A 27,344-nucleotide genomic window follows, 5' to 3' on the forward strand; every position below is an offset into this window, starting at 1 on the left:
AGTTAGGAGACTCCAAAAACAAAACATTCAGTATTATTTCTCAGTGTTTCTTCAGGCAGTGCTCTTTTTCCCCTGTTTATTTTCATTCCTGTGCCCTTGCTTCCTATCTCAAGGTTCCCTTGCTTGTTTTGTCCAGCCCTTTTCCTGTTGACCTGTTAGTATGTTCAGAAGCAGTTTTGCTGAGAAAAGTATATTTATTCTGCTTGGCCTACCTGGAGTTGAACATTTACAAACTTTCTGATCACTAAGTTTATATGTTTCAGTCATTTGCTGACACAGTCAAAAAATTCATGTCTTCTCATCGATGAGCTGGCTTCCCATGCAGCACATTTGAATGGCTTAACCAAAAATTTGACAGACTCTTGTGGTCTCTAAACTGCTTTGCAAACCAGGTGCTGTGCTTGTTTGCCTTATGATTTTGTGTTCACTGCAATAGAAATGAATTGTTTATTGTTTTTATTAAACAATTCACATGTCACCTGCTAACTTCTGATTTTGGCACCAGCAAGTTTAAGCAATGCAAGAAGTTTTCCACATGAGCTGTGTTTTGCTGTAGTGTTTTTCTAATCCTCACTCATCCCTCATGCCTTTAAGTTTTGGGGGATTTTCCTCCATGAATTCTTTGTCAAATGCTAGACCAATGCAGGACTCGATTTGTAGTTTCTCAAATTGCCTGTACTGCACAAAAGCTTTTCCACTATTTGAAGCAAGAAAAACTTTGGTGCAGTTAAGAGCTTTATACATAGGACAAAAGTCAGGCATATGTCATTTTTTGGTGCTATGTCGAAGTGTTGGATTGGGCTCTTGCTAAGAGCCTGTCACAAAGTTATATTTGATTAGTAGTTCCCAAAGTTTCATTCATTGATAAGCACTAGGGAACAAGTGGTTGTGGCTAAAAAAATATAGAAGGAATGTCTTCAGCCTGTGCTGCCCTCAAAAACTGTTAAGAGAAGCCCAGGCAGGCATTTTGCTGAGATAACTGCAGCTATGTTCTCTATAAAATGTATTTCAGGAAGGACATAAGTGGTGGGGTTTGAGTTCATGTCTGTGCAAAGCAGAAGAGCACTTTGGTAGTGAACAGCTCTGCTCACCCAGACTTGCAGCTGATGATCTAAAACCAGTCCTGTCAGCTGCACTTTGCCATCTGGAAAGCTTTGACTGCCTTGCTGTAGTTATTTGGCCATTGGATGAGTAGCACAGTTGTGGTTCACCCCTCCCAAGGAAAATGTCTGTGCTTTGTTCAACCTTAATGTAAAGGAAACCCGTGTTCAGAACTCTTGCTGATAACAACAGAGAGCTGGGTCCTCAACTTCAGCCTAGTTTCTGCCTTCTTCCTTGACTTTTTAGGTAAAAGGAACTGTCCACAGGTCAAATATGAAATGTCTTTTGTAGTACGTGGATGAATGGGTATTACACTTTTCACTCTACAAACTCCTTGGATTCATTTGGATATACACATTGCATTTATTATAGCTAATGTTGATATAGCAAGCAAGATGATTTGAAAAGAAAATACAATATGTTACCATTTTATTTAAATATTTGCCATTTTATATCAAAGCCTGCCTAAAGGTAGTTAAAATTAGTTTACTTATAGTCTATGAAAATCTTTCCATATTTCTTCCCATTTCAGTGAAAATATCATCATTACGTTTTTGATGTTCTGGTGTGGATTTTGTAAACAGGCCATAAAGACTTTTCTTAAATGTTTTATCTAACAGAAGGGTTATAACTGGATCCAAACTGCTTTTAGTAGCAGCAAGACAAGTAAGGACATTTTTAATTTCCACTAGGTAGTTTAGCCTTGGACAGTCATTATCTATAAGCAGTACATAGAAAATTGGCCTAAAAATATGGTATGGAAGAAAACAGACAGTTAATATCATCTGGATGACAAGAATGTTTCTTTTCACTGTTCTGTAAATTAGATGTTTTTCTCCAATACAGGTGTTTTTTTGTATTCTGCTCAGATGTCTGGTAAGAGAATAGTATGACCACAAAACGGTCATAAAAGACAGAAAAAAGCACACAGTGGCCAGATAAGCTGCAATCATTGCAGGACGTTCACCAGCTTCTACCCTGACGTTGTAGCAGGTGGGGAACTCTCCTGAAACCTTCTCCTGGACGTTGTAGGTGATGGCTGTGACTGTTACGCAGAGCACAATCAGCCAGATAACGACACACAAATATTTAGCGAACTTTGGCCGCCGGAAGCTGTGCAGCAGGCGCCCCTGGAAGGTTCCCGGCAGAGCTGGGGAGCGTTGTGTGCCACAGTTCTTCTTCAGCGTGGCGTACTGGCTGAGAGCGATGGAGCAGAGGATGGTGATGGTCACGTACATGCTGACGTGCATCACCAGTGTCCCCAGGTGATGGGCGATCCTGCACGCCACCGACTCGTAGGGCCAGCGGTGCCCCTCCGCAAAGTAGGCGGCCAGGAAGGGCATGGTGCTGCAAACCAGCAGATTTGCAGTCACCAGGTTGGCCAGGTAAATGTACTGTGTCCTTCGGGTGGGCGCTTTCCGTGAAAATATCCAGGCACTCAGAACGTTCCCAAAGATTCCAGCGGGGAACAGGCAGGAGTAAAGGATGGGGAGAGCTACGGTGGTAGCTGGCGATGGCTGAAGACATGATGAGTTGTTCATTTATGGCAGGATTTCTTGAGTGGTCAGAGCTGAAACACAGTTAAAATTTAATATTTCTGTAATGTGCATCTAACATCTCTTCTTTGCTCTTATCTCAGCTGTTTCTATCTCTCTGACTTTTCAGTGTTCCTTTGATGCTGCTGCCTTAAGTTTGCATGAGGTTGCAGTTTGGGCATTCTCTTCCACTGAGATTTCATGAAGAAAAGTTAACGCTGGAGTTTTTATGTGCATAGAATGTAATAAAATAAATTAGAAAGCTGAAGGTTCAAGCTAAACTCTGGCAATAACTTCTATGATCTTGGTTTATTTCTCAATCTTTTGGAATGTCTGTAACCTAATTTGGAAACCACTTACAGACCATTTAAAATTAAATTAGCAAATTAAGTGCAAAGAATTACTTTAATTCCAGAAATGCAGAAGAATATCTGTACCTCCATTTAACTATAAATTAGTCTGTATGCTGCAAGAATCTCACTATATATATTTATTCTGTGCTTGTGTCTGTCTGTAGTGTTGCTTTATCAGAGCTCTAATGTCAGATTTACATTTAGCAACTCAGTCTATAATTTTTAGCATATACAGTGGTTATTGAAAACTGCAGTATATTAATTTTTTCCAAGTTCCTTTTTCAGTCTTTTCTCTATTTCCAAACTGAAAATAAGAAATGAAAGCTCTGTGCAATGACTGTGTGTAAAAACTGACATTTCAGCTTACAACCCTGTAGTGGAGAGTTTTAACTGTTGTATGCATATATATACATACATATTTTAGTGGAGTGTATCCTAGTTAGCTTTTTTTTTTTTCATATCAAATCATATGGAAAAAAATTTTAAAAATATTTCAGACTTAGAGACTAATAATATTTTTTTAACAGCTATAAACAAATGAACTCAGATCCTAAAGAGAATTCAAAGTGGCAGTGATAAAAAGCCCAGAGACCAAGTATAAAAACTATGCTGTAGGAGTGTTTGACACACTTGCAAGTTAAACTGGCTTCTATAGCTCTTGCATTTTAATGTACACTAAGTTCTGTATGTATTGTTGAACCAAAATATATGAAATTTTATTATTTTTTATTTACTTATATTATAATGGGTTGAATTCACAAAGTAATTGTTGAATTTACTCATTTTAGAAGTCCAATGAAAATTTTTGTGTAACTGACCAAATTTCATCAGGTAAAACAAAGAAGTAGTAATTTTAAGCTTACCTATACAAGCTGCAGGCACCTTCCTTTGCTGAGAGGAAATATTTCTGTCTGGTATCTGTTTAATCTCCACTGCTGCAGTGAAAATGATGGCACTGGAACCTGGAGAGTACAGTTAAAAATTTCTCTATGACATAACTAGATTTTTAGAGTGTACACTTCCCTTTTATAATGTCAGGAGGCAGGCAGGCATTTACAGTTCAGAAAATATGATGTCTGTACAAAAAAGGCTTTGAAATTAAGTCAGGGTCAGCTCCATTAGGGAAAAAAAAAGATGGAGATAGCATGGAAGAGGAGCTGTAACAGTCCTTTAGGTATGGCACAGAAACACCTTGCAATTCTTTATATACAGCTTTCCTCTTTTGGGTGGTGGAGGGGTTCTCTTTAGGACTGCCCACTTTCCTTCCTGCTGCCAATTTATGCATCTGCAATGCAAGAAAACTTGTCTTTTCAGTCATATTTTAGTTTTTCAACTCCACAAGCTGCCACCAAGCTGTCTATTCCCAAAGGCCATGTGCAGTAGTGCTGTGTCCATGTCTGTCCTCATGTGAGTGACCAAATGGACACATCTGTTCTGTCTGGTCAGGTGATGGATTGTGTGGAAGCAATTTACAGCTGATGCATCCAAGGGTTCTGACAGGGAAAATGGACTCACTGTCCAAGAATTCAGTGTTTCACACAAATCATCCAGAGGTGTACACAGGACAGTTTCCTTCCTCCACAGCATAGATGTGATCACAGAGCAAACTCTGTTTAGCTCTGCAGAAGTTGAGACTTTTGGGCTTTCTGCTTTCTGTTACATCTGTGGTTGTAAGATAACACAACACCTATAAATAAGTTCCTTTTCAACACCTATAAATAAGTACATTTATGAGAGCAGAAGTTAGGTAAGGTTCTTGTTTTCCTAGTTTGGCTTTATGTTTAAACATAAATTCACCTCATGATCTGTTATCATTGTTCAGTCTTATTTTTACTAATTTTTTTTTTCTTAAATAATGTACATAAAAGCTGGCTTCCTATTCTGAATTCATTTACATTTATTTTCTGTGGAGTATTAGTAATTAGGTTGTAAAGCTATAATTAGTTGGCATGTACTTTAATTCTTGTTCTTGTTAGATTTAATTATACCTTGTTTTCCACTTTTGAATATGTATCATATTAAAAATAATTCTAACAGAGAGAGTCTTCTATTTATTACATGTTTAATAGTTTCTAAGTAGTGTTAGAAGTCCTTGTTGCTGTGGCATTCCACTGAGGTTTAGATACAAGAATGCATATTCTGAAAAGTTGCTGAGAGTGATGTGAACAATTCCAGTTAACAGGTTTGGTTAAATTACTGTTACTATTATTTGCTTGGTTATTGACTGTTGCCTGTAGTATTTATAATTTAATGATAATAACTCATGCTGTAAGCAGAGGTAATCACTACTTTTTTTTTCTGAATTAGTGTATGATAATAGATTATTGTAGTGAATTAGAGTCTATCAGACTTTATTTTGGAGTGGATTACTGAGAGCAGTAGCCAACATTATGAGTTTTTTTTAAAATGCCACCTGTCCCAGGAATACAGTTGCAGTTGGTTCTAAGCTGTAGCAAACACCTTCCTTATTCTTTTAGTGGACTGTTTCCATTCAGCTAACTTACAAATGGTGTGTTTTATCTAAAATGTATTTGAAGATACTCAAATAGAACACATGCATTTTTACACCATTCACTCTTAAGTTTTTCATAATTATTTTTATGTTTATCATTCACCTCACTGATTTACATTTTGTCTATTCTCAAACAATGGTCACTCTTAATTTATACATGTTCTAGAATTTATATTGCCAATAGGCAGCATATGTTGCATTTCATCATTATATACAGACAGCTTGTTTCCTGGCCATAAAAAACACAAAACCCAGGAAATTCCCAGTGATTAAATTCCTCAACTTCAGCAAGGCTTTGACACTGTCTCTCACAGCCTTGTGTGCTGTCAGAGCATCAGACTAAAGCTCCCATATATGAACCTCCCAGTTTTGGGAATAATGTGATTCTCAGTTGGTTTTCAGTGGTATAAGTTGCGCTCCTGTTTTATAATTGCTGTTTGTCTGCCCTCAGAAACTCCAGTTTGCAAGTTAAAACCATAATTGCATTTAATTTCAGTGCAAAAATGAAAGTTGATGTTGTGGTTTAACCCTGGTAGGCAGGTGAGCCCTCACAGCTGCTCGCTCACTCCCCCTCAGTGGGATGGGGAGGACAAATGAAAGGGTAAAAGTGAGAAAACTTGTTTATGATTTTTGCCTCTTCCCCCTCTTGTTCTTGTGGCTGCTCTGCTGCAGAACAGACCTCCCCTTTTGGTGATCCCTCCTGCTTTGTCTGACACACTCTGATCAAATCTGCTGGTATCTACCAAAGTCGGTGTTTGTGGTTTTATCCCAGAAAGCTCCTAAATCCCACACATTCACTTACTTCCTCTCCAGTGGGCTGGGAGGCAGAACTGGTAGGGTAAAAGTGGGAATTCATGGTTTGTGAGAAAGAGTTTAATAAGCTTAAAGAAAAACAAACAGGCAGAAACAAAAGGAAAAAAAAAAAACAAGTGATAGAAAGCAACCCCATCTTACCAGTGCCCAATGAGTTTCTAAAAATAGCAACACAACCAAGCTTACTTCTTGGCTTTTATTGCTGAGCATGGCACCATGTGCTCTGGGGTATCCCTGGGGTCAGCTGTCCCTGCTGTGTCCCCTCCCATGTCCCTGTGCACCCTCAGCCTCTCGCTGCTGGGGTGTTCTCAGAGACAGTGAAGTCCTGCTTGTTGTGCAAGTGCTGCTTAGCAATGGCTGAAGCATCTCTGGGGTCAACACAGTTTTGATCACAAGCCCAAACCACAGCCCGTATTGTGAAAAAGTCTATCCCAGCCAAAACCAGCATAACACTGGTACGTTTTGGTACACCGGTTGAAATTCATGTGTTTATAGATTTGAGTAAAGAGGAAAACGAGGTTCATGCAGTTATATGGGGATGTGTGTTGAGTTGGCCTTTAAATACAGAAAGCAAAATAAATAGAATTACCTTCATGTTAAAATTCACCTGAAGACTCAGGTAATCAGGAAGCATTGGGAAGAGGAGAAGTAAGATACTATTTGAGTGACTGATTCTGTGGTCATTTGACATGTCACACCATGTGGCTTTCAGCTGATCTCCCAAGAGGTTTCTGGACTGTTATGTTCTTCAGGAATATTTTCTTGTAAGGCCTGGCGTTTTACCCTCAAATTTGGGAAAACTGATTGCAAAAAAAAAATACTTAAGGATTAAATATTTTTTCAAAAGAGTAAATATACCTGCTTTTGTTTCTTGGCCATTAGTAACTGCTTCCTACATGACAGTGCTGTCTAGTTTCAGATCCCTTTCTAAGCCAGTTGATACATCTGGCCTTCAACATCTTGAAGCACTGATTTATACAGTTGTAGAAATCCAAAAGTATTTTCTGATTTCTTTCTGTGATTGTCTCTTTGTTCTGACTGCTGCTCCCTTAATGCTGCACTTTGTCAAGATCTTGTGGTCATTGCTGTTCCACTCTTTTGTGCCATGCTTGCTCTTAGAGATTTTCTTACAGATCTCTTCCCTTTCAGATTTTCATTTCTGAGCTGGAGAGTTGATTAATTTAATGCAGTTTGGATTTTCAGTATTGAACCCTTGTACTATTTCTTGATCTTCTGAAGAGATCTGAGTCTGTTTTGGTAATACTGCTGTGTCCATGAATTACAAACCTTGTAAATGAAAATTCTGGTCTAACCATTCAGAAGAATTTTAGAAATCACATTTTGTTCAAGCTGCTGTTGTTCATGTCTGTCCTCTCTTGAGTTGCGCAGCCCACACCCTCACCCCAAACTGCGGTTCAGTATCATCAACCCACTGCTCACAGAATAAGCATGGAAAAGAAAGAATTATGAGATAGCATATATATCTTGTGAAATTATGGTTTATAAATGCTACTAGATGTACCAGAATTGATGTAATTATGTTGAACTACAGTATTGCATAATAAAATTGCACTGGACAAATACAAAACCAAGAGAAGCATTAATACAATAGGATGGCAAAATGATAGCTAAAAGATCATGAAATGCAATTACTGTGAGAGTCAGTCAGAAGTTATTGTACAAACACCTCCGTTGTATGCTGAAATGTTTAAGAAAAAGTCAGTTACCATCATATCTTTATGAAATTACACATCTGTGATAATCTTTCTTTTGAAGATAAGGAAACCTCCTAATTTTTTATTAAAAAAAAAAAAAGGAAAACAAAACAGACTGGCTAGTCATTGTAATTTGTTTGATGTGTTTATATCCAGTTCCATCAAATCTGAATGATGTAAATTCACATCAAAATTAAACTAAGTTCATATCTAACTGAGGTGAAACCTTATGTTTACTTTGTTCAATCAGAGTACTATAAGTATCTTCTGTAAAATCAGAATATTGTATGAAATTATTAAAAATCCACACATTTTGGCACAGATTTGGCATTAGCAGTCACATGATCTGTTACAGAAGTTACTGGTAGTCATATTAAAACCAACTTCTTTACACCTACTTACTTGAGCAGTATTGTTTGTATGTGTCAAGGTAATAAATCATTATTTTGCAGAGCTTGATGTCTGGCCTCTATTTCTTTCACCTTTCTGGTCTGTTATGCCAGACATTTAATTTGTTCATGGTTGTGCTGCTTTAGTCATCTTTGTGCCACACATTCCCCACCCTCAGCTCCCTGGTTTTTGAGAAATGTTAGAGTTTGGAATTTGTTTGTGCCTAAATACATAGAGCTGTTTAGTATCTGAGAATGTAGCTGCAGCTATGAAACATTGCTATTACATTGTTGTTCACATGGCATCAGCAATTATCAAGATTATTTTAATCACATGGAAAGAAAAGTCTCCTGCCAGGGAGGAAGCATGCAACTGGAATGTGTTTGGAAATCTGGGAGTAGACCAGTGCCTGAACCTGGCTGATCTTTTTGCTCCATTCTGTGAGTTGATGTTCCTTTACTGAACTGCTTTGTGCAGTCATGAAATTTGCCACATTGAAGGAAATCTTAGGAAATATCCACATCATCTCTCCTTCATTTATTTCAAATTTTCTGAAAGCATTGCTTGCTTTTCCTCAGGTGTTTGACCTTGACACTCATTAAAATGTTGGAAATACAAGGGTCTTAGTAGGATTGAGTATTTTAATTTTGCTGCTTAATAGAACTAAGGCTGTCTTCTGTACTTAAAACTGAATTGATAGCTGTTATATTCTTCACCTCATTTTTAAGATTCATGTTGCTAAATTCTCAAATATTTTCTTTAAAAATACATTTATAAATGTAGTAAAAATACTGATCTCTTGGAAACCCGTGAAAACAGAGAAAACCATAAAATACATAAAATCTGTACTGGTATCTAGATCTTTCAAATGGGACAGGATTTACTTTTTGCAAAATGAATCTATTATTTACATACACAAGCTACTAATATTAATGTGTATATACAAGTTTACTTTTACAGGTTCAAACCCCTTTGTGGAAATCTCCCTAAAGAGTTAGTGTTCTAATTTAGTCCAACACAAAATGTCTGAGAACTTCCTAATTTGCGTTCTTGGATAAACAGGAGCAAAAAAATTCTTCTGAAAACTTCTCATTTTCACAAACAGAAGTAATACTTCTTGTTTTTCTTAGCAGGAGGAAAGAGGCAGAATTAGTAGCTGTAGAGTAGAGGATTTTGTGATCTGAAATTGGTGACCTGGAGTGACAGAGATCCATTTAAACATTCAAATCATAGACTTCTTCCTTGAGTAGCTGGAGTAAGGAGTGGTGCTAGATAATCGCTCTTGAGCGTATTGGCCAAGTTTTATGTCTGAAGTGCTCTCCAGGTTTAGGCTTGACTCTCCATGAAGTTTTCTGCAAATCAGTTGGAATACAGTCTTACGGACACTTCTGGACATGAGGAAATACATAACTGGGTCTAGGCAGCTGTTAAATGATGAAAATATGAGCATCACCTCATTGCACGTGTGAATGATCTCCATCCAATAACAGGATGGGGTTTGTAACTGTGATGTGATGTACACGACCCGGAATATGTGATAAGGCACAAAACAGACGGTGAAAATTATGAGAACAATGAAGGAATTTCTTGCTGTCTTGGTGTATTTTCCTGCATTGGGAAAATTTGCCCTTCTCCTCGAAATTTTCAGAAGGTTTTTGGCAATTTTAACATACGAAAGTATCAAAAGGAAAAAAACTATCCAAAAAATCAGTACAGTGATATAATTTAAAATTGCTTCTGTTTTCTCTGCATTCTGTTTGGTTCGGTAATGAAAGCACTTGGTAGAGTTGCTGTCCTCAGTCTTAAAGAAAGATGGTGCAACTACCACTGTAAATCCTGTTAGCGCAATTGCCCACACCGTGCAGCAGATCTGCACACTCCGGGTAGTGGTTAACATCTTTGGACGCTTCACAGACTTAGTTATTTTTATATAACGATCCAGACTGATTAGTCCCAACAGTACTATGCTAATGTACATGTTCATGTAAAACAGAGTTCCCACAACCTTGCAAAAAATCCGCCCAAACATCCAGCGGTTTGTGGCATGGTAGAGTATCCGGAAGGGAAGACAGAAGATGAGCAGGAGGTCTGCAACAGCTACGTTTAGCAAGTAAACTTGGATAGAATTTCTCTTCTGATGAATGCACAGGAAAGCAAACAGGGCTACAATATTTCCAACCAATCCAACTACAAAAATAATGGAGTAAAAAGCTATCAAAGCAAGTGACAGTGAGTTGTTGTCATCCAAGGAACAGCTGGCATCATTGTGACTTTCTGAGGCATTTATGGTCAGGTTGGTTTGGTTGCTCCAGAATTCTTCCTTGTGTGGACCAATGGTTGGTAAATCAGCTGAAGTTGCAGCCATCATTTCCAAAGGGGTTTTAGCTGTTCTGCAAAAAGACAAAGAGAGGTTTTAAGAAATAAATCTCCATTCAGGTGTCTGTTTACTTTATAGCCTAACAGTCTAATATGGTATAAACATAAAAGTCAGTAGCTAAAGGGAATAAATGCACCAAGTATTGGTGTAGCTGAATAGAAGGAGTTTCCGCCAGATATCATAAAATAATATAAGTCTAGGTAATCTGAGGCAAGAAAGAACAGATAGTGTAGAGTACTCAGTAGATAAATATTTCTGTAATTACAACATTATTACTGTTTTGTGTTGTTTTAAAAGTCAACTATTACATTTTCCTGCAAACTGAAGAATTTTCTTTATCTATAAGAATAAATAAGTTTTCTAAGTTCACTTCTTCGGACCAGAATTCCTAGCACAGAAAAAATTTTAACTAAGGTGCAGGGACAGGTAAGCATAACTAAGTATTCTCAGTGTTGACACAAAGTACACAGAAGTATATTAAAGGAAGTCTAAACTCATCTGTGTTAATTTAAGTAATTCAAATCTCTTGCATGCAGCTCACTGGCTCTCAATCCAAAAAGCATTCATCAATTAATAATATTTATTTGGCTTTGTACTGTGTTACAAGTAACCCAGTGAGACAGTATTATTGCAGTAGCTTGTGTTTAATAAGCTGTACCTTCACATAAATGTGTTTTTTTCCTTTTCTTGGCTATTCACAAATCAGTATTCCACAATCTGCTATTAGCTGGAAATCACAATAATGCAGTAACAAGTTGTTTTCAAACCTTTCTTGTTTTCAGGGTTTTCTTTGCTTTCATTGAATAGTTTTTAATTTCACTAAGCTTATTGCTGACCAGGAAGGTACAATGTGAAAGATAAAATCAGCCTTGACCAACAAAGGAAAACCAGAAGTGTGTGGTTTGGAGAGCAGTCACATGAAGGCTGTGATGGTTATCAGTGATAAGTAATGATAAAACTTTAGTTTCAACTTGTTTGTCATAGCAGCAAGAAATGCCATAAAAAAGTTTATTTAGAATATTTTTGTTTTACAGAGGAAAGAGTTTTTTGCCTGTAATCTTACAGAATTTTCAGAAGTGGTTTTGACACTAAACTTAGTTTTCTGGCAACTGTTACGGGGAAAAAAGCAAACAAAAAACCACTGCTGTATATGTAATCTTAAAATAACTTTTATGCTGGGTCTGTGTCTAGGCCATGCAATTTGCATTCTAGGTCTTAAAAAATGCAAATTTACATTTAATTCTGTGATGCAGCCACAGCAGTGAAAATGACAACACTGTAGGCAAAATTCCTAAGAAGACCTAATGTACTTACAGAATCTGAATTCTTGAGAGGAGAGGCTAAAACATTTTAACATCCTATGTTGTCTTACCCTACAATTACATTAAACTGGTAGGGTACGTTAGCAGTTTCAAAACCAGCTGTTCTCTTACTTGCCACATGGTATTTTCAGGGCAAGTAATTTCAAGAGATTGATTTCAAACTGCAATGTTTTCAAATACACCTTGAAACCCATCTACTGGAATGACTTCATGTTTAAGTTGCTTTTCTGTGAAATTGTTTGATAGGGAGACTTGCATAAGGAAGTTTAGATCAATGAGAGAGAAACTTGGCTTATGCTGCAAATGGATCAGGAACAAAACTTTTCACTGTCCTAAGCTGTGTCACCTCTAAGCAAGCAGACATGCTTAAATCCAGGTATGCTTAGAAAAGGATTTGGAGGTCAGTAACACCTCTGCAATTAGGAAAACTACAGCTTAAGTGTAAAAGTCACTTACCATTTATGTGTTAAGAAGATCTGCTGGTTCTGCTGGTTCTCAAATCGCTGGTGAAGACAGGGAGGAGAAACGTGCAGGTCCTTTTATTAGAAAGCTGCAGCAGCAGCTTCTCTCAGAAAGTGGTGAGCTCCAGCTGACTCGTACAATTGGCAACAGGGGGAAGTTTTAACTGGTGTTGCAACTGGTTTGCATTGTTTTTTTAAAGGCATTTTTAACTGGCTATACCCAGTTCATTTGGGCTCTGCTGAGAGAGGTTCTGTAATAAATTTTTCTCAGTTTTACTCTGGATTGGAGATTGGAAGTTTTTTCTCAAAGACTTTGTTTCTGGTGGGCAGTGCCAGTGGCTTTTTGGGTGATAATGATGTTGGTACAGTCTGTCATCTCTTTAATACTTCCTGGAAATAGTGTCACTTCTTTCCAGTAGAGGGTAAAGATAAATCAGCACCACCGTGGAATGAGACATTTTGTAAATGCTTATATAGTTCTCCCATCTGCCTTTCTCCTTGCCTGGGATTAGAATTGTTCTTTTTTCTCACTCTAAATGACAGTGATGAGAGGATGTGAAAGTGCCCAAAGTGTGCATCTTAACCATTTCACTAAGGCAGAAGTGAAATACGATACGCAGCAACAATACCACCTGGTAATACTCTTCCAAGTGGGGCATAGGAATTGAAAATTACATTTATAAATTGGAAATTTAAGACTGGATTCTAGAAAACCTGATATGACAAGGTCTAAATTTAATGAAGATCTCAAGAACATTGTTTTGAACATCTTTATTCTCATATAATTTAAACTTCTACAAAAATATGTGGGTGGTTAGAGATGATAACTTTAGAAGTAGTCACTTTGAACTTCTGGTAGCTCCTGTGTAATCTTCTGAGTTTTTAGTTTTGCAATTTAAGCAATAATGTTTTCCCAGGAAATAGTATACAGATTTCAAGTTCTTCATTTTAAATGATACGGTGTTGAAAAGAGAGGCTTTGAGTAAATGCAGGAAGTTCTAAATTAAATGCAGTTGTTTGGGTATGTGTGTTTAATACCAAATTGTGTTCCAATAGATTCTGTCTGTATGTTGCTTTCTCCTACAGCAGTCAGTACCCATCTGAATTTTTGTATAATATTATTTCATTTTTACACGTTACACTTCACTCTTATTTGTGGAAAATGAAGGGTATAGATGGCTATGGCTGGAATCCAGTTTAGACACCTCACTGGATATGAGAATATCCCTCACTGGAATGTCCCAAGGGTGTTCCTTTTCTTTCCTGCACTTGAGAAGTGCTGAGTGAATTCTGAGATTAAGGCTCAAAACAGAGTTTTATGTTCTCTGTGGGAAGGATAAGACCCCACAAAACATAAAATAAGCAGGATATTTCAGCTGGGGAATTGAAACAGTGTAAGTGTTAATAGGATGAAAGACGAAAAGTAATACCAGGTAAGAAATTATAGACATGAGTTTTTTATCTCCATTTTATCATGATTTTACTTTATTTTCCTTGCTAGTTCTGGTAAGTTCTGAAAGGATTTTGCTATACCTGGGGCAATAGAAAGGAAGCCAGTGTAGAAAGAGGAGTCCATCCCAGAAAAGAAGATAACTGAAATTAAGAAATAATTTTAAAAAGAACCAAAATCTAACCTCTTCTCACAGATTTATGAAAGTAAGTTCTAAATACAGATTGTTTTTCTCAAACAATGTCATAATTTGTCTGGATTTTTGTCTTTTCAGCCACACTGTGTACTGCTTGCCTCAAAAGAGAATTCAGCCCCAGTAAAGCTTGGTGGCTTTGGGGTAGCAATTCAGTTAGGAGAGTCTGGGCTAGTTGCTGGAGGTAAGAAATTTTTCTTCTAAGTTATTTAATATTGTGCATGTTGTACTGCAGAGTTCTGTTTTTCTGACAGCCTGGCCTGCAAAACAAGAGCTTAATAATAATCTTTCACTTAAGACTTAAAGACTTAGTTAACATGGTAAATGCACACAGCCAGCTGAATTGGCAGTGGAAGGTAACCTGCATTCACACATTGAGCATTAAATCCCTGTAAATGTTACTCAACAGGAACTGGTTTGATCAAATAAAACTGGAAAAACCCAAAGAATTTTCCACTTTAATACAAGCTTTGGCTTAATTCTGCCATGCTTGGTAAAGCAAAGAAAATAAAAATGCAGTCATTGAAGCACTTCAGTAAGGACTTAGTGCAGCATTGTCAGTGCTCCCCTGTTTCATAGGCAATTCCTGTCAGAATGCTCTGCTGTTTAATAGCAAAATCTTACTGGTTTTCACATGTGATTCTTTTCTGTGTTTTGAAATTTCATTGTAATTATTGCATAAGACATCAATATCTTGATATGTATGTATATTTTTTGACTGTGTTTTGTTTTCTGTGGATTTTATTTCCTCTAGCTGCCTTCCATATTGTTCCAGACAATAGGGTTATGCTTTAATCAGCCTGCACAGATGAAGACCCAATCAATTTTCTGATGCTTTCATTGCCAGAGTAGGAGACCACAACAAAACATTTTGTTAGTTTTAATATTTTTTTCTTCAGAATTAGTAACTTTCTTCAGTACCATGCATCTTCAAAATCTCAGATTTCCTAATTTAATCACTTAACGTTCTGTGTCAATTTGAGTTTTGTACATTTTTTTAAATAAAAAGCAAATCAAATATAAACGTATCAACAGCTTCCAATCCCTTACAGATATTGTGATACCCTGGAAATATCCAAGTATCTTATTAACTAGAGACACCTTTTCCAAGAAGATACCCATTCAGTTAAGCTGTAATAAAAAGGTCATTGCTTTCTTTACTTTTCTTGTGTTACTGAAATTATCTATACCTTAGTCACTGCTTTTTTTAGTGGTAGTTTCTACACTTTTGTTTATAATTATCTCATTTTTCTTATTTATGTTCTGCTGAGCAACTTTACCCACTTCTTTTGTTTCAGCCACTCTTCTGGAGGTAGTCAGATGCAGTGTACTTTCTGACTAACAATTGTCTAGCAAGAAACATTCAAGTTTCACTTTGAAAAAAAAAAATTACTGCATTTTTCCTGAATTTTGCCATGGCCTTCCTTTTGTGTTACTGTTCCCAGTGCTGTGATCCCACTCACTGTTCCTGTGCTCAATCTCCAGCAGTGATCAGTGCTGGGGATTCTTTGTGCAGCTCTTACAGAAGATCTCAAACCTCATCACTGTGATATTTATCAGTATCTTTTGCTTCTTCCATCTCAACTTCTGCCATGTTGGTCTGCCTTCACACACTTTTTTCCCCCCTTTTTCTCAACTGGCATCTCCAATTTGCAGCCTTTTCATTGGCACTTGTTGCTTTCAGCTGCAAATTCCACTCATTTTCAGGGATACCCAGAGTAATTCCACTTCATTTATATACTGTGGAAAGCCTCCTTAACAGACTCCTCTCTTTCTTCTCATCTTCCATTCCAGTCTTTTAAGCCCAAACTGCCTCTGTTATCTGGCATTTCTTTTCCCTGCCAGAACCCTACCTGAAGGCAAATTACTAGACAGTTACCTACACAGAAATGACAAGGTCTTATTTAATCAGTTTTACAATATAACATGTGTTATATGAAAGCTGTCAATACTGGCTGTTTGAACTATAAATTTCTTATAAAAATCAGTGTTTATCTACACATTTGTTTAAGGGTGTTATTCATATGGATAAGCTTTGTCATAATAGTAACAATAATTTACAGGCACTTCTTATTTCTCAATTGTCTCATAAAAAAGTAGAAACTCTCCAAATAGAGAAGTTGGAGCAGCATCATAACCAACCTGTTCACTTTCACATTGCTTTTCTAATTTTTAGAGGAAAACATTGATTCTTCTGACGTAGTGAATTATTCCCCTTTTAGCATGGCAATGCCTGCATTTGGTGGTTAGTATATAAAAAAAGAAATTTTCCATTAAGTAAAATCTATCATGGCATTAAGATAATTTTACTGACCTGAAATTCCCTGTGCTTTGTTCGTGCTGTTTTTCCTACTTTTGTATACCTTGACACACCTATGCCTGGCAATCCCAGATTCTGTGTAGCCCAAGGAAAACAAGCTAAAGGGAATTTTCTTCCTCAGTGTGTTTGAAGCCAGCCTTCAAGCTTACAGCTTTTGCTTTGTTCAGGACCATAACATTTTTTGACTTGACAAAGACAATCTTTATCAGAGTGTGCATAAATTGCTGGGGAAGGATTTTTGTCGTGAAGTTAAATTAAAGCCCAGTTATTAAAATCTTCCGATATAAGTTCAAAGACAGACTTGTGAGGTTCAGAAGGATTGTAACTACAGGGTTCTTTCTTTCAAGCAGATAAATGGCTGTTTTACAGAAGGGTAAGACAGCTCATGAGAACAAGCTATGACATCATACTAGATGTCATTGATGAAAATGTGTATGGAGGAGATTTTAGCAGTGACTGTATTTTATCAGCTAACAGCTCAGTTGACATTATTTTTAAGAAAGTTCAATTATTAGTTATTATTTACTTTATGTAAGTAAAATAAAGTACCAAAAAAAAGATGTAGCCATAACTCATTTCTTCATAAGGCCAGAGGGGAAAATTTAAGGAAATATCCTTTGTTCCACTCCATTTGCCCTTAAGCTGCAATAAATGGCTAGGAATCATGTGTTGTCATCTGAGCTAGAGGAAATAGGTTTTCATGAGCTACCAATCTCTGAAGGTCTCTTCTTGCTTCAGTTCTTACGATCAGAAGTGGAAAATTGTGCTACGGGCTTCACTTGAAGCCTTGAAGTAGGTACTTTATAAAGGAACTCTGGCAGTATTCACAGGAGTTAGAGATCATCATAATTTATAAGTGAATTCCTTTAAGGAACAGCACAGTTCCATACGACAGTAAACAGTCTGTGTTGCATTGTTATGATGCAGCTGGAGTAGTGGAATCTCTGGGAAATCAGTGATTTAATAGCCTAATCTCACATTATGATCTCTGTCTCCTTCCTTGAAAAGTTTTTCTTGCAGACCGTAGTATGAATTGTCACAGTATTTTCTTAAATGTGACATCAGATTTATCTGATATCAAATATCTTAGATGCTACATCTTGGGGGTTTTAGCTAGAATATGGTATAAAAGTCTGAAGGAACAAAAACCATTGAGTTCACAACTGATACTTCCTTCACTTAATCTACTTAATTTCTCCTGGTTTCAGCTAGTGCAAAGACAACTGTATAGACCTAAGTAGGATGAGGTTCTTTATCTGGGGATAGTTGACTGCCTTTCACATTTTACCTTCAGCAGCAAAATGTCACAGATACCATAATGCTAATCTAGTCCAGTATTAATTTTCATATATTATTAGTTACATGCCCTAGGCTGCCTCAAAATCCTGTAGTATCCTAATGTAAATTACCATCTTATTGGAAAACATCTTATGTGTTCTTAGTAGCAGTACAGCACATAAATACCAAGTGCTTTTGGTTCCTTGTGAGCTGTTTTTTCAGACTTATACAAAAACAGCAAAGGAAGAGGCATTGCCATAAATTTCCCTTTAATTAAGACTATGAAATGGGGGTAAGAGGGGCAGAATTTTTTAGAGTTCCTTATTTTTTTTGTTTTGTTCTCATCAATGTAAAAGTGATCATAGAATGGTTGGGTTGAAAAGGGACCTTTAAAGCTCATCCAGTCCAACCCCCTGGTAGGAGCAGAACACCTTCCATTAGATGAGGTTGCTCAGAGCAGCCTGATCTTGAATGTCTCCAGGGGTGGAGCATCTGTCACCTCTCTGGGCAACATCTTCAGTGCTTCACCAAACTGAATCTTGGTGGTTTTATAAACCCCAGGTTAGAAAACTTCTTTTTTGTTTGTTTTTACTGTTGGAGGGCTTTTATACTGCGCAGACGCTTTTTCCTTTTCATCATCAGCGTCTGATTGGTATTTCAAAGCTTTCATTTGTTTTCCAAACAGAAGTAAAATTTTGTGAGCTGAGATCCTACACTACTATTCTTCTTTCTCTTGAAGGGTAGTGTTTTCACTTCTTTTTTTTCCTGAAAAATAAAAGAATGTGAGTCCCTTCACAGCTTTGCCTTTAAGAGACTTTATTTAAAAGATACAGCTGTGGTTTACCGTCTCAGAGAAATTCCACTTCACATCTGGGCTGATTTGAGAGTGCTTACAGGAGGCTAATGTGTTGAGAAATCATTTAGGTTTACTTCCTCCATCATAGTTTTATGGCAGAAAAGGCCATTGAATTAATTATAATTTGTCTCGTTAACATGTGAGCTTTGCTTTGCTTGTTTTCTGGACACTCATATCCAGTGGTCCAGTTGTCTGCTGATGCATCTTTTAAACACATTTTCTTCAGACAATCTTCTGTGCTGAAGCTGAATTGCCCCTTTTTCTGCCCCCTTTTTTTCCTTTTTTTTTTTTAATCTACTCATCTTCTCTGTAGACCTGCTTTGAACATCTCTATTGTCTGGAGTAATGTGGAAAGGAATTAATAGTAGTAAAGTACTGCCCTATCTGATCTGTTGTGTGTGATTCTTTGATTCCTTCCACATTATTCTGGACATCCCACTCTTTTAGAAACACCTTAATTTGTGATCATATTTCTTATTACACTATTGTGAGAGGTCAGATGGTGATGTTTATTAGTACCTCACATATTTTTTCCTAAAAATTATTTGTTCCAGTTGTTTCCTTATACATCGTTCAGATACTACTGCTGTTGAAAGACTCTCCTTCTGATATCTTGGTCATCAATCCCTGCCTTAGGGATGACAAAATCTGATTGGGTCTCTGTATATACTCTTCTTCTTGTGGAAAGCATAGCCCTATTGTCTGGAATAATATGGAAAGAGTCATAGAAACTAAATTACCAAAGGTAAGTCGAAATTTATCTTTAGTGCTTGTAAATGATGTCAGATTGACAGCACCTGAAGACTGAAGCACTCTGTTTATCCACAGGAAAAATCAGCAAAATTAGCAACTTTATAAATTTACAGGCAGCCAACATGCCTTAAAAACTGTCTGGTTACCTCTAGAAATAAGATTCCAGTCTTCCATATGATTTCTTCTCATATATGGATACAACTAAAAATCCTCTGTGTGTGCATGCATGCAATCTGTATTCAGTTAAAATGTTTTTTCATGCACAGTCATTTGAATATATCCATGAGTGTGCTTATAATAAGAATAAAAAGCCTGTGGACAGCAGAAGTTACCTGTTTCAGAGAAAAGTACCTTTGCTTACTGTTCTTTTTCAAACTGCCTCCAAAAAGGTGCAGACTTTCTCACAAGATACCAAAGAAAATTCAAGAATTTCTAAAATATTTTAAAACTGAGCTGTTGCGAAGAATTTTTAAATTTTACACTGGACATGTTTAGAAGGCAGATTTTCTACTAAATAATTTTCAGAAGAAGTGATACTGGGTCTAAAGGGCAGTGAATATCCATGGTTTTAGACAACTTTGCTGTCTATTAACTGTATTTATGCTGTTACTGATATTCCTTACAGTTCTTGTAGTTTCGACACAGGAAAATTCCCCATCTGTGTAAGTTCATGTGTGCACTTTGTTCATTTTCCTGAGCTAAATTTACTTCAAAGGTGTAGCTTAATAGTCCTTGCTCAGGTCAGTTTTTAGAATTAATTCAAAATCATCATTTGCTCCTTTGGTGAACCCAGTGGAGTGGTCACAAGGGTAACAGCTTGCCCAGAAGCTACTATAGCCTTTTTAAGATCCCAATACATACGTACACATATATATGCATTTTTTAATCCTGTTTGACTGGACAGTTCAGTCTCAACCATTAAGTTTCTGCTTCTTCTGGGTTTGCTTTTTCATGGACATAAAATTGTGATTTTCACCACGATAAATATCTATTGTAAATGTATGCGAACCTGGTGGGAAGAAATGCTGATGTCTGACTCCAGTTCAGAAGGCTGAATGATTTCTTTATTATAACTATACTATAATACATTAATATACTATTTAAGGAAGATACTAAAACTACAAACCTACTTGTTCTAACTACCATACCTAACTAACAACTTGTGACCCTCTGTTGAGAGTCCAGACACAGGTGGATCTGATTTTCCATCAGGCTCAAACAATCCTCACCATAATCCAATCAAGCAATCACCCCAGGTAAACAATTCTCCAAACACATTCCACATGAGAAAAACAAGGAGCAGAAATAGAAATTGTTTTCTCTTTCTTTCCTCTGTGCTCCTCTATGGAAAATCCTGAAAGAAAGAAGAATGTAACTATGACAAATATCCACCTGATCCCTCTCATCTAAAGTATTGGGATCTTGTAATCAGCATTAACAAAACCAAATCTGTCTCTAACTGTTTCCACTAATGATAATCTAGCAGTGGTAAATGACAGGATTTCATTAACCTAGCCTAGTTTTCTTTTTCACTTCTTTTGTATTTATGGAGTTCTCATTTTAAATTTAAAACCGAGTATTAGGGTTTAGTAGCACTGATTTTTCAGTTTGCTTTTAAGTAACATCCATTTTTCATCTGGCAACAGCCTGGTGGGGACTTAAACAGCTGTGTAGTGTTTCCTTTTACTAAACCACTCTATTCCTTCTGCTCCACAACAAGCAGTTCATCAGAGTGGATTTTTATTGTGTCCTGGGTTTGGACCAGGCCAACAAAGATCAAATTCTTCTACCTCTGATGGAAGAAACACCTCCTAACATCCAGGGGACAAGAAAGAAGTTGTGTGATGATCAGAGAGGGACTGTTTTTTGACCATCACTTGTCTGTTTGTAAGAGCACTTGAGCACTAAGTGAAGGTGCAGCCTCACATTCTGTTGTCACCAGATGAAGCAAAATAGAAGCTTTGAAGTATCAATAGATTTGGATAGTTGGAAGCAAACACAAAAATTAAATAACCTTCCCGGTTCAGCTTCACCTCCTCACTCCTGACCCACCACCCAGCCCTAGGTGGTTCAGGGAGGATGGGAAATGGCAGTTCCCAAACTGCTCACTTGCTGGGCAGGTTTTTTTTCCCTTTCTTACACACACTTTCCCTGCAACACCACTGTCCTGACTGCTGGGCTGAGCTGTGCCCTGCAGTGATCCCATTGGAACTGTCCGTGTCTGGCATGGGGCAGCTCCAGCCCCTCCTCCCAGAGACCACCCCTGCAGCCCCAGTGCCAGCACCCTGACACCTAAATTCCTACATTCCTACACTCCATCATGCTATTGGATTGCTTTTATAGCATGTATTGCTGGTAAATACACTATTTACACCAGGAGAAAATGTAATTGTTTGCAAGGACACGAGATGTTCTGTAGGTTACCCTCCACTGAAATGCCCAGCAGACTTAGGTGCATTGGCAAAAAAAACCCAAAGCCACAACCCAAACTTTTAAGCATTGTTCTCACAGCACACAGTCATTTTTGTACCATGTTCACCTCTGCAATTTCTTACTGAAACCACAGAAGGTTCCTGAGCTGAAAGGGGTGTACATAATTGGTGAAGGTACACATTGACTCAACTTAGATATCATTTGATATGTAAGGTTCATGGTTTCATTTGCTACTTTATCCAGACAACTGTATCTTAATGCCTCTTTTAAATAGCTTGTTACCCTATGTGATATTTTGTCTTCTGGTGATTTCTCCTGTTTGTATTTGGAGTAATCCCTCTTTTCAACACTTGTCAGATTTTATAACAACAATTATAAAGTATGGTGGGAAGGCAGAATTTTCAGAGAATATACAATTTTCCATTTGTATTGATGAAAAATATTTAAGTGTGCTTTAGTATCACAAAAGATTTTCTTTTCAACAAGCAAGAAAGGTTACACCTGCTCCAAAATTGCAAATGGGTTCCTTTGCACCCAAGTCTCAGGAAGTTCCCACTGAGAACAAACAAGACTTGGGTAAGCCAGGCTGCTCTGTGGTCTCTGATGATCTCCTGAGTTAAAGGTTTCCAGTCCATGGTAGGTACACCACGAACATCACGTGAGCAGTCTAAGGGATAGAAAAATGCTCTCTGAACAGGCTGCTCTCAGGTGTTGCTGCTTATGCACAGGCATAACCTGATGCAGAGCTGGAAATGTTGATGCTTTTCCTGTCACCAATGATGACATCCAAAGGGGAAAAAAAAGATGAAACCTTATAGATATAAATTTTTAGGCACATAAAAAAGGCCAAAAAAATATCACAGCAAGTTATACATACTGGATGTGTGTGTATATGATTTCCATTGTCTTTGTCTTCTCTGCCACCAGGCATCTAAAAGAGAGAGAGTCATCTAAGGAGATGATTCTGTACCTCCCATATGTGATCTTGGAGATTTGGCTTTGAGGTTTCTCAGGCTGAAATTATGCCATGCATCTACAAAGTGTGTACAGCCCACAAGAAGAATGAGTCATCTTTCCCCATGTGCATTTCTTTCTCTGCGCAGACTAAATATCCTTCCTCCTCCCTCCCCCTGTGATATGAAGGATGATGCTGGACTTGCAGCATCTTGGTGGTTTATTCTTTTTTAGCTCAGGAAGGAACTGCCCCTTTGCTGTCAGGTCAGCCTGGGCTACAGGGACTTTTTAAGATGCCAGCCTAGCCTAGTAATGAGGTAACATCTCTTTGTCACAAGACAGATCCCTAACATTTGTTTAGCAGGGGGATTCCCTGATAAACTGGGATTGAAAGGGTTTAATAGAAAGCCATGTGAAGAAGTTTGACAATGGTGGTGTTTTTTCTTAAGAGTATGGTTTAAAAGCTGCTGTCTTTCTGACAATATTTTAATCCTTTAGATGCAAAAAAGACTAATTAAAAGAACATGTCAGATCATATTCCTGGCTTAGGTGGGATAACCAAAGGATGGTCTTTACTGAGGAAGCCACATCCAAATAGTCCCCCAGGTGTTTGTTCTGAGTGCTGTGACTTAGCTGACTCCCGTGCAGAGGGTGAGCAGGACAGGCTAATCAAGCAGGAGTATCTTTAAAAGACAAGACTGAGTTAAATACGTGCCTTGCAAACACCTCAGATCCTCTGGGCTGCATTTTAGGCTCTTCTAACTAGCAGGTGCTGCAAGCCTGGAATTGAGCCTCTGAAATCCACTGTAATAAGCAACAATAATTTATGAAGGAGGTACTAGTGGTGAAAGTTTGCTACACTGATGTTCTTTTTCTTTTGTTGGTACTTGGTGGAACCAGGGTAGTCCAAAGACTACAATGTTTGTAAATGTCAGTGAGACCCTGATTATTCCAAGCTTAATTTTTGCAATGGAAACAAAACTCTTTACAATGGGAAACATTTATAAGGAGAGGTAAAATGTTCATTGCTTTTATTTGCCTTAATGTGTTACATGGAAATTTAATGAAGTTATTCTAATCAGTTTTATCTGCTCAAAAGATCAGTTGGTACTAAATAAATTCTGTTTTAGTAGGAAAACATCAATTACACTCAATGAAAGCACTTTATGAAACAAATTAGCATTATCTTTTCGTCTGCAGTAAGATACTGTCCTCTTCAAATAAATGAATAACACATTTGCTGGCATTTTGCATTTTTGCTGGCTGTTTCAGTAGACCAGCCAAGGTATGGGCAGAGCATCAGACCAAACCCTGCTCTTGCCAATTAGATGCAGCTTTTTCAAGTTATCAGTGTGGACTAGAAGTCTACAGTATCTTTGTATTTGCTCTCTAAATAATTCCTGTTTCAAAGATTGTCCAAATTGATGGGTTTACTTTCACATGGCAAGTTTCACTGAAGAGTCCCAGTGCTTTTACAAGTCTTGTTCCACATTCTGCCAACTCGGGTAGACTATTCCTCAATTTATAAAAGTAAAAATTAAGCAAAAAGCAAAATCCTGATTTATCTCACTACATATATATAAAAATATAAACTTAAGGCAAAAAAAAAATTTGTTAAAAGCTTTAAACCATGAACAAAATGTATTAAAACTGGTTTTCTTTAATGCAGTGATATTCTTCATTTCCATGTTTGACACACATCACTTTGACTGAATTTTCTTTTTATTTCCATTTAGGACGTGTAGGAACACCTCACTTTATGGCTCCAGAAGTGGTAAAAAGAGAACCATATGGGAAGCCTGTAGATGTTTGGGGTTGTGGTGTGATCCTGTTTATCCTGCTAAGTGGTTGTTTGCCTTTTTATGGAACCAAGGAAAGATTATTTGAAGGCATTATTAAAGGCAAATACAAGGTAAATGACAGCATACATGATTCCTTTTCCTGTGAGATGAGCTCTGTTGGTAACGTTTCTGAAAGTTAATGTTTGTATTTAGCCTGATACAAATTTAAAGCTTATGAATATCTCTTGCACAGGAAGAGAGATGATTTTCCCTTCCCCGGTCTGTCTTGCACCTGATGTGTTTTGTATCATTGTTAGGAATTAGAATATGGAAATATTTGCTCAGATTAAATAATAAATGGGTGTTACAACTAGCCCCTAGCTGTACATTGAGCCCAGCAGGAGGACAAGAGGTTTAGCTGTGAATTAGAACATACTGTAACCTCAGATTTATTAGCCATTTAAAATTTTTGATCAACTAACAGAGCTGTCATAAACATTCATCATCATCATATTGCCTCAATTTAAAACAAAATGTTATTTTACAATGTGTGTTATTTTACAAATTCAGGCAGGCATTTTTCTTCTTAGTACAGTGTGCAGTAAAGTGCAGCTGATGATTCAACAGGAGCCATTCACAGCCAAGGGCAGATCAGTGTGCACACAAGAAAGCTGTCACAGCATCAGCCCACAGACCATCATGGAGACAAATTTGAAGCTGCAACTTCACTGTTTCTGTGGGTTTGCCTAAGACCAGCTTTGCTGTGCTTTGGAACCAAGGTCATACATGAGCTGTGCATTAGCAGATTATGAATGGAAACTCCCAAAGCTGTCTGATAGTCTGATTTATTATATCACCTTAACAGCCTGCTAAAATAAAGTGACAGCAGTGTTACTGTACTTGGTCAGGAGCATATATTTAATTTTTTAAATTTTATAATCCTAGAAACAGCGTTTCTTCATGGCACTAGTTTTGCAATTGCAGAGACCGACAAATATTTCATTTATGGAAGATTTCTTTATGGAATCTCTTAAGCAGTTAAAACCTTCTGGAAGGATACAAGTTAACTTCTCTTTTTTTAAAAAGAAAGTTACAACCAGTACATTGTGTCCTCTTATTTCCTTTTCTGTTCCTGTTTCCACAGTAATTGTCTATTCAGTGAAAATCTTGTCAAATTTGCAATTAACTTCATTTCATTAGAGCTGAAAAAGAAATTAAGTCACAGCTATAAATGTGCATTTCATAGCCAGATAGCATTGCTGAGTACCTCGATTCAAAGTGACCATTTTTTGTAAAGACTGATTTTAAAGAAAATGGACCTCTTTAAATGACCAGATTGTAACTTTGAAAAGAGTCTGGTCATAATTTTGAATCTGCATTTGGTACTTTGTAAAGTTAGCTGTGTATCATCTAAATAAAGCTTAGCTTCTTCATAATTTAAAGAAATACTAGAAATACCTTAAGGATATAATCCTTTATATCATATAAAGAATTTTCTTACTTTGGTGTGTTTTTATCAGGTGTCCATCATTTTGACTGGTTGGTCACAAACCTGCATATATGCACAAAATGGAAATATATTCTAAATCATCCTTCACATTGTATCTCCTAAAGTTCTGCTCTGAAAGTGTTACAATTTCTGGTATTGCCTTGTCCTTTTATGCTTTCCTGTGGAAAGGAAGGAAAAGGACATTTTCCTTTTCCTAGTGGAAAACTTTACCTGTTGTGAAGTTGAAAGGAATTTTTTGGGAAGAGCCATTGTCCATAGCACCTTCAGCACCAGAGTAGTTCACAACAGGCATTCTCTTACTCCCTTCTTACCCAGAATCACTGGCATGGAATTGTCGTTGAAACAGATAAATTCTCTTGCCAATATTGATTGCAGGAGTAGATTTAATTTCTGCATTTATCATATGCATCATTAACAGTTAAACAGAGCTTAATTATTTTTTGCTTTATCTAGTGAATGGTCAGTTTTATCTGAGCAGAATGTAGAATAAGTAGAAATTACACTGTGATTATAACATGATTCTAAGGACGTGTCAGGGTTCATGTTTTCAATTTTTGTGCCATTTCAACTAGTGTTCCATTTTTACAAGTTATTAAAACCCCTAGAAATTTCCTTTTACGTTCATTACATGGAAACGTTTGCAAGCACCAACCACTGTTAAATCTCTGCAATTATTGTAGGTAAACACTAGGTTCTTTTCTACATTCTTATTACTACTAATTTAATTTTTTTTCTTGCTCATAATCAGATGAATCCTAGGCAATGGAGCCATATTTCTGAAAGTGCCAAAGATCTGGTGCGCCGCATGCTTATGCTGGATCCAGCAGAGAGGATAACAGTGTATGAAGCACTGAATCACCCCTGGTTAAAGGTAGTAAAAGCAGCTGTTTACATGCTACTTTCCTATTCAAGGGAGAAAAACATGGATTTCTTTGTTTTTCTGAGCTTTTCAAGCTAGACATGAACTGTACAAAATGTGGGATAATGTGTTTTAAATGCTTTCTAGGATTAGAGCCTGAGATTTTGATAATTGCCAGGCTTAAACTCTTGCTTAAGAGCAAATTCAGCTGGACATCTTCAGCAGCCCAGAGTGCGGGGAGTAGGGCTTCATAGCATAAAGCTTAAAGAAAGTGTTAATGTGTCTTTCCGTGGCATTCAAACTCCAGAGAAGTAATTTCTGATCTCCTTTTTGCTCAGTCATATCTAAACCTCTTTCCTGTTACTCATGTAGCCATGC

At 37.2% G+C, this 27,344-nt stretch overlaps 3 protein-coding genes across 13 annotated transcripts in view; 1 reads left to right on the plus strand and 2 right to left on the minus strand.

Moving 5' to 3' along the window:
* CASK (calcium/calmodulin dependent serine protein kinase) overlaps positions 1-27,344 on the plus strand; it is a 186,304-nt gene that overhangs the window by 90,134 nt on the left and 68,826 nt on the right. For 10 of the 11 annotated variants that reach the window (XM_068179712.1, XM_068179717.1, XM_068179719.1 and 7 more), the window contains exons 6-8: positions 14,304-14,406; positions 24,553-24,728; positions 26,856-26,978. In XM_068179712.1, the coding sequence (XP_068035813.1) occupies positions 14,304-14,406; positions 24,553-24,728; positions 26,856-26,978 (402 nt within the window). Of the gene's footprint in view, positions 1-14,303; positions 14,407-19,298; positions 19,422-24,552; positions 24,729-26,855; positions 26,979-27,344 lie in introns of those variants that run through there. The other variant, XM_068179725.1, reaches the window with a different exon arrangement.
* GPR82 (G protein-coupled receptor 82) lies at positions 942-6,398 on the minus strand. Its single transcript, XM_068179726.1, has 3 exons — positions 6,304-6,398; positions 3,853-3,951; positions 942-2,671 (listed from the first exon to the last, which is right to left on the minus strand). Exon 3 carries the CDS (start codon positions 2,640-2,642, stop codon positions 1,599-1,601), a length of 1,044 nt encoding a protein of 347 aa, XP_068035827.1. The 5' UTR covers positions 2,643-2,671; positions 3,853-3,951; positions 6,304-6,398; the 3' UTR covers positions 942-1,598.
* On the minus strand, positions 7,796-10,821 carry GPR34 (G protein-coupled receptor 34). The gene has a single exon (XM_068179711.1). The coding sequence runs from the start codon at positions 10,785-10,787 to the stop codon at positions 9,642-9,644; it is 1,146 nt and encodes a 381-aa protein (XP_068035812.1). The 5' UTR covers positions 10,788-10,821; the 3' UTR covers positions 7,796-9,641.

Source organism: Anomalospiza imberbis, chromosome 2, assembly GCF_031753505.1.
Source record: "Anomalospiza imberbis isolate Cuckoo-Finch-1a 21T00152 chromosome 2, ASM3175350v1, whole genome shotgun sequence".
In the NCBI taxonomy this organism is placed as follows: Eukaryota; Metazoa; Chordata; class Aves; order Passeriformes; family Viduidae; genus Anomalospiza; species Anomalospiza imberbis.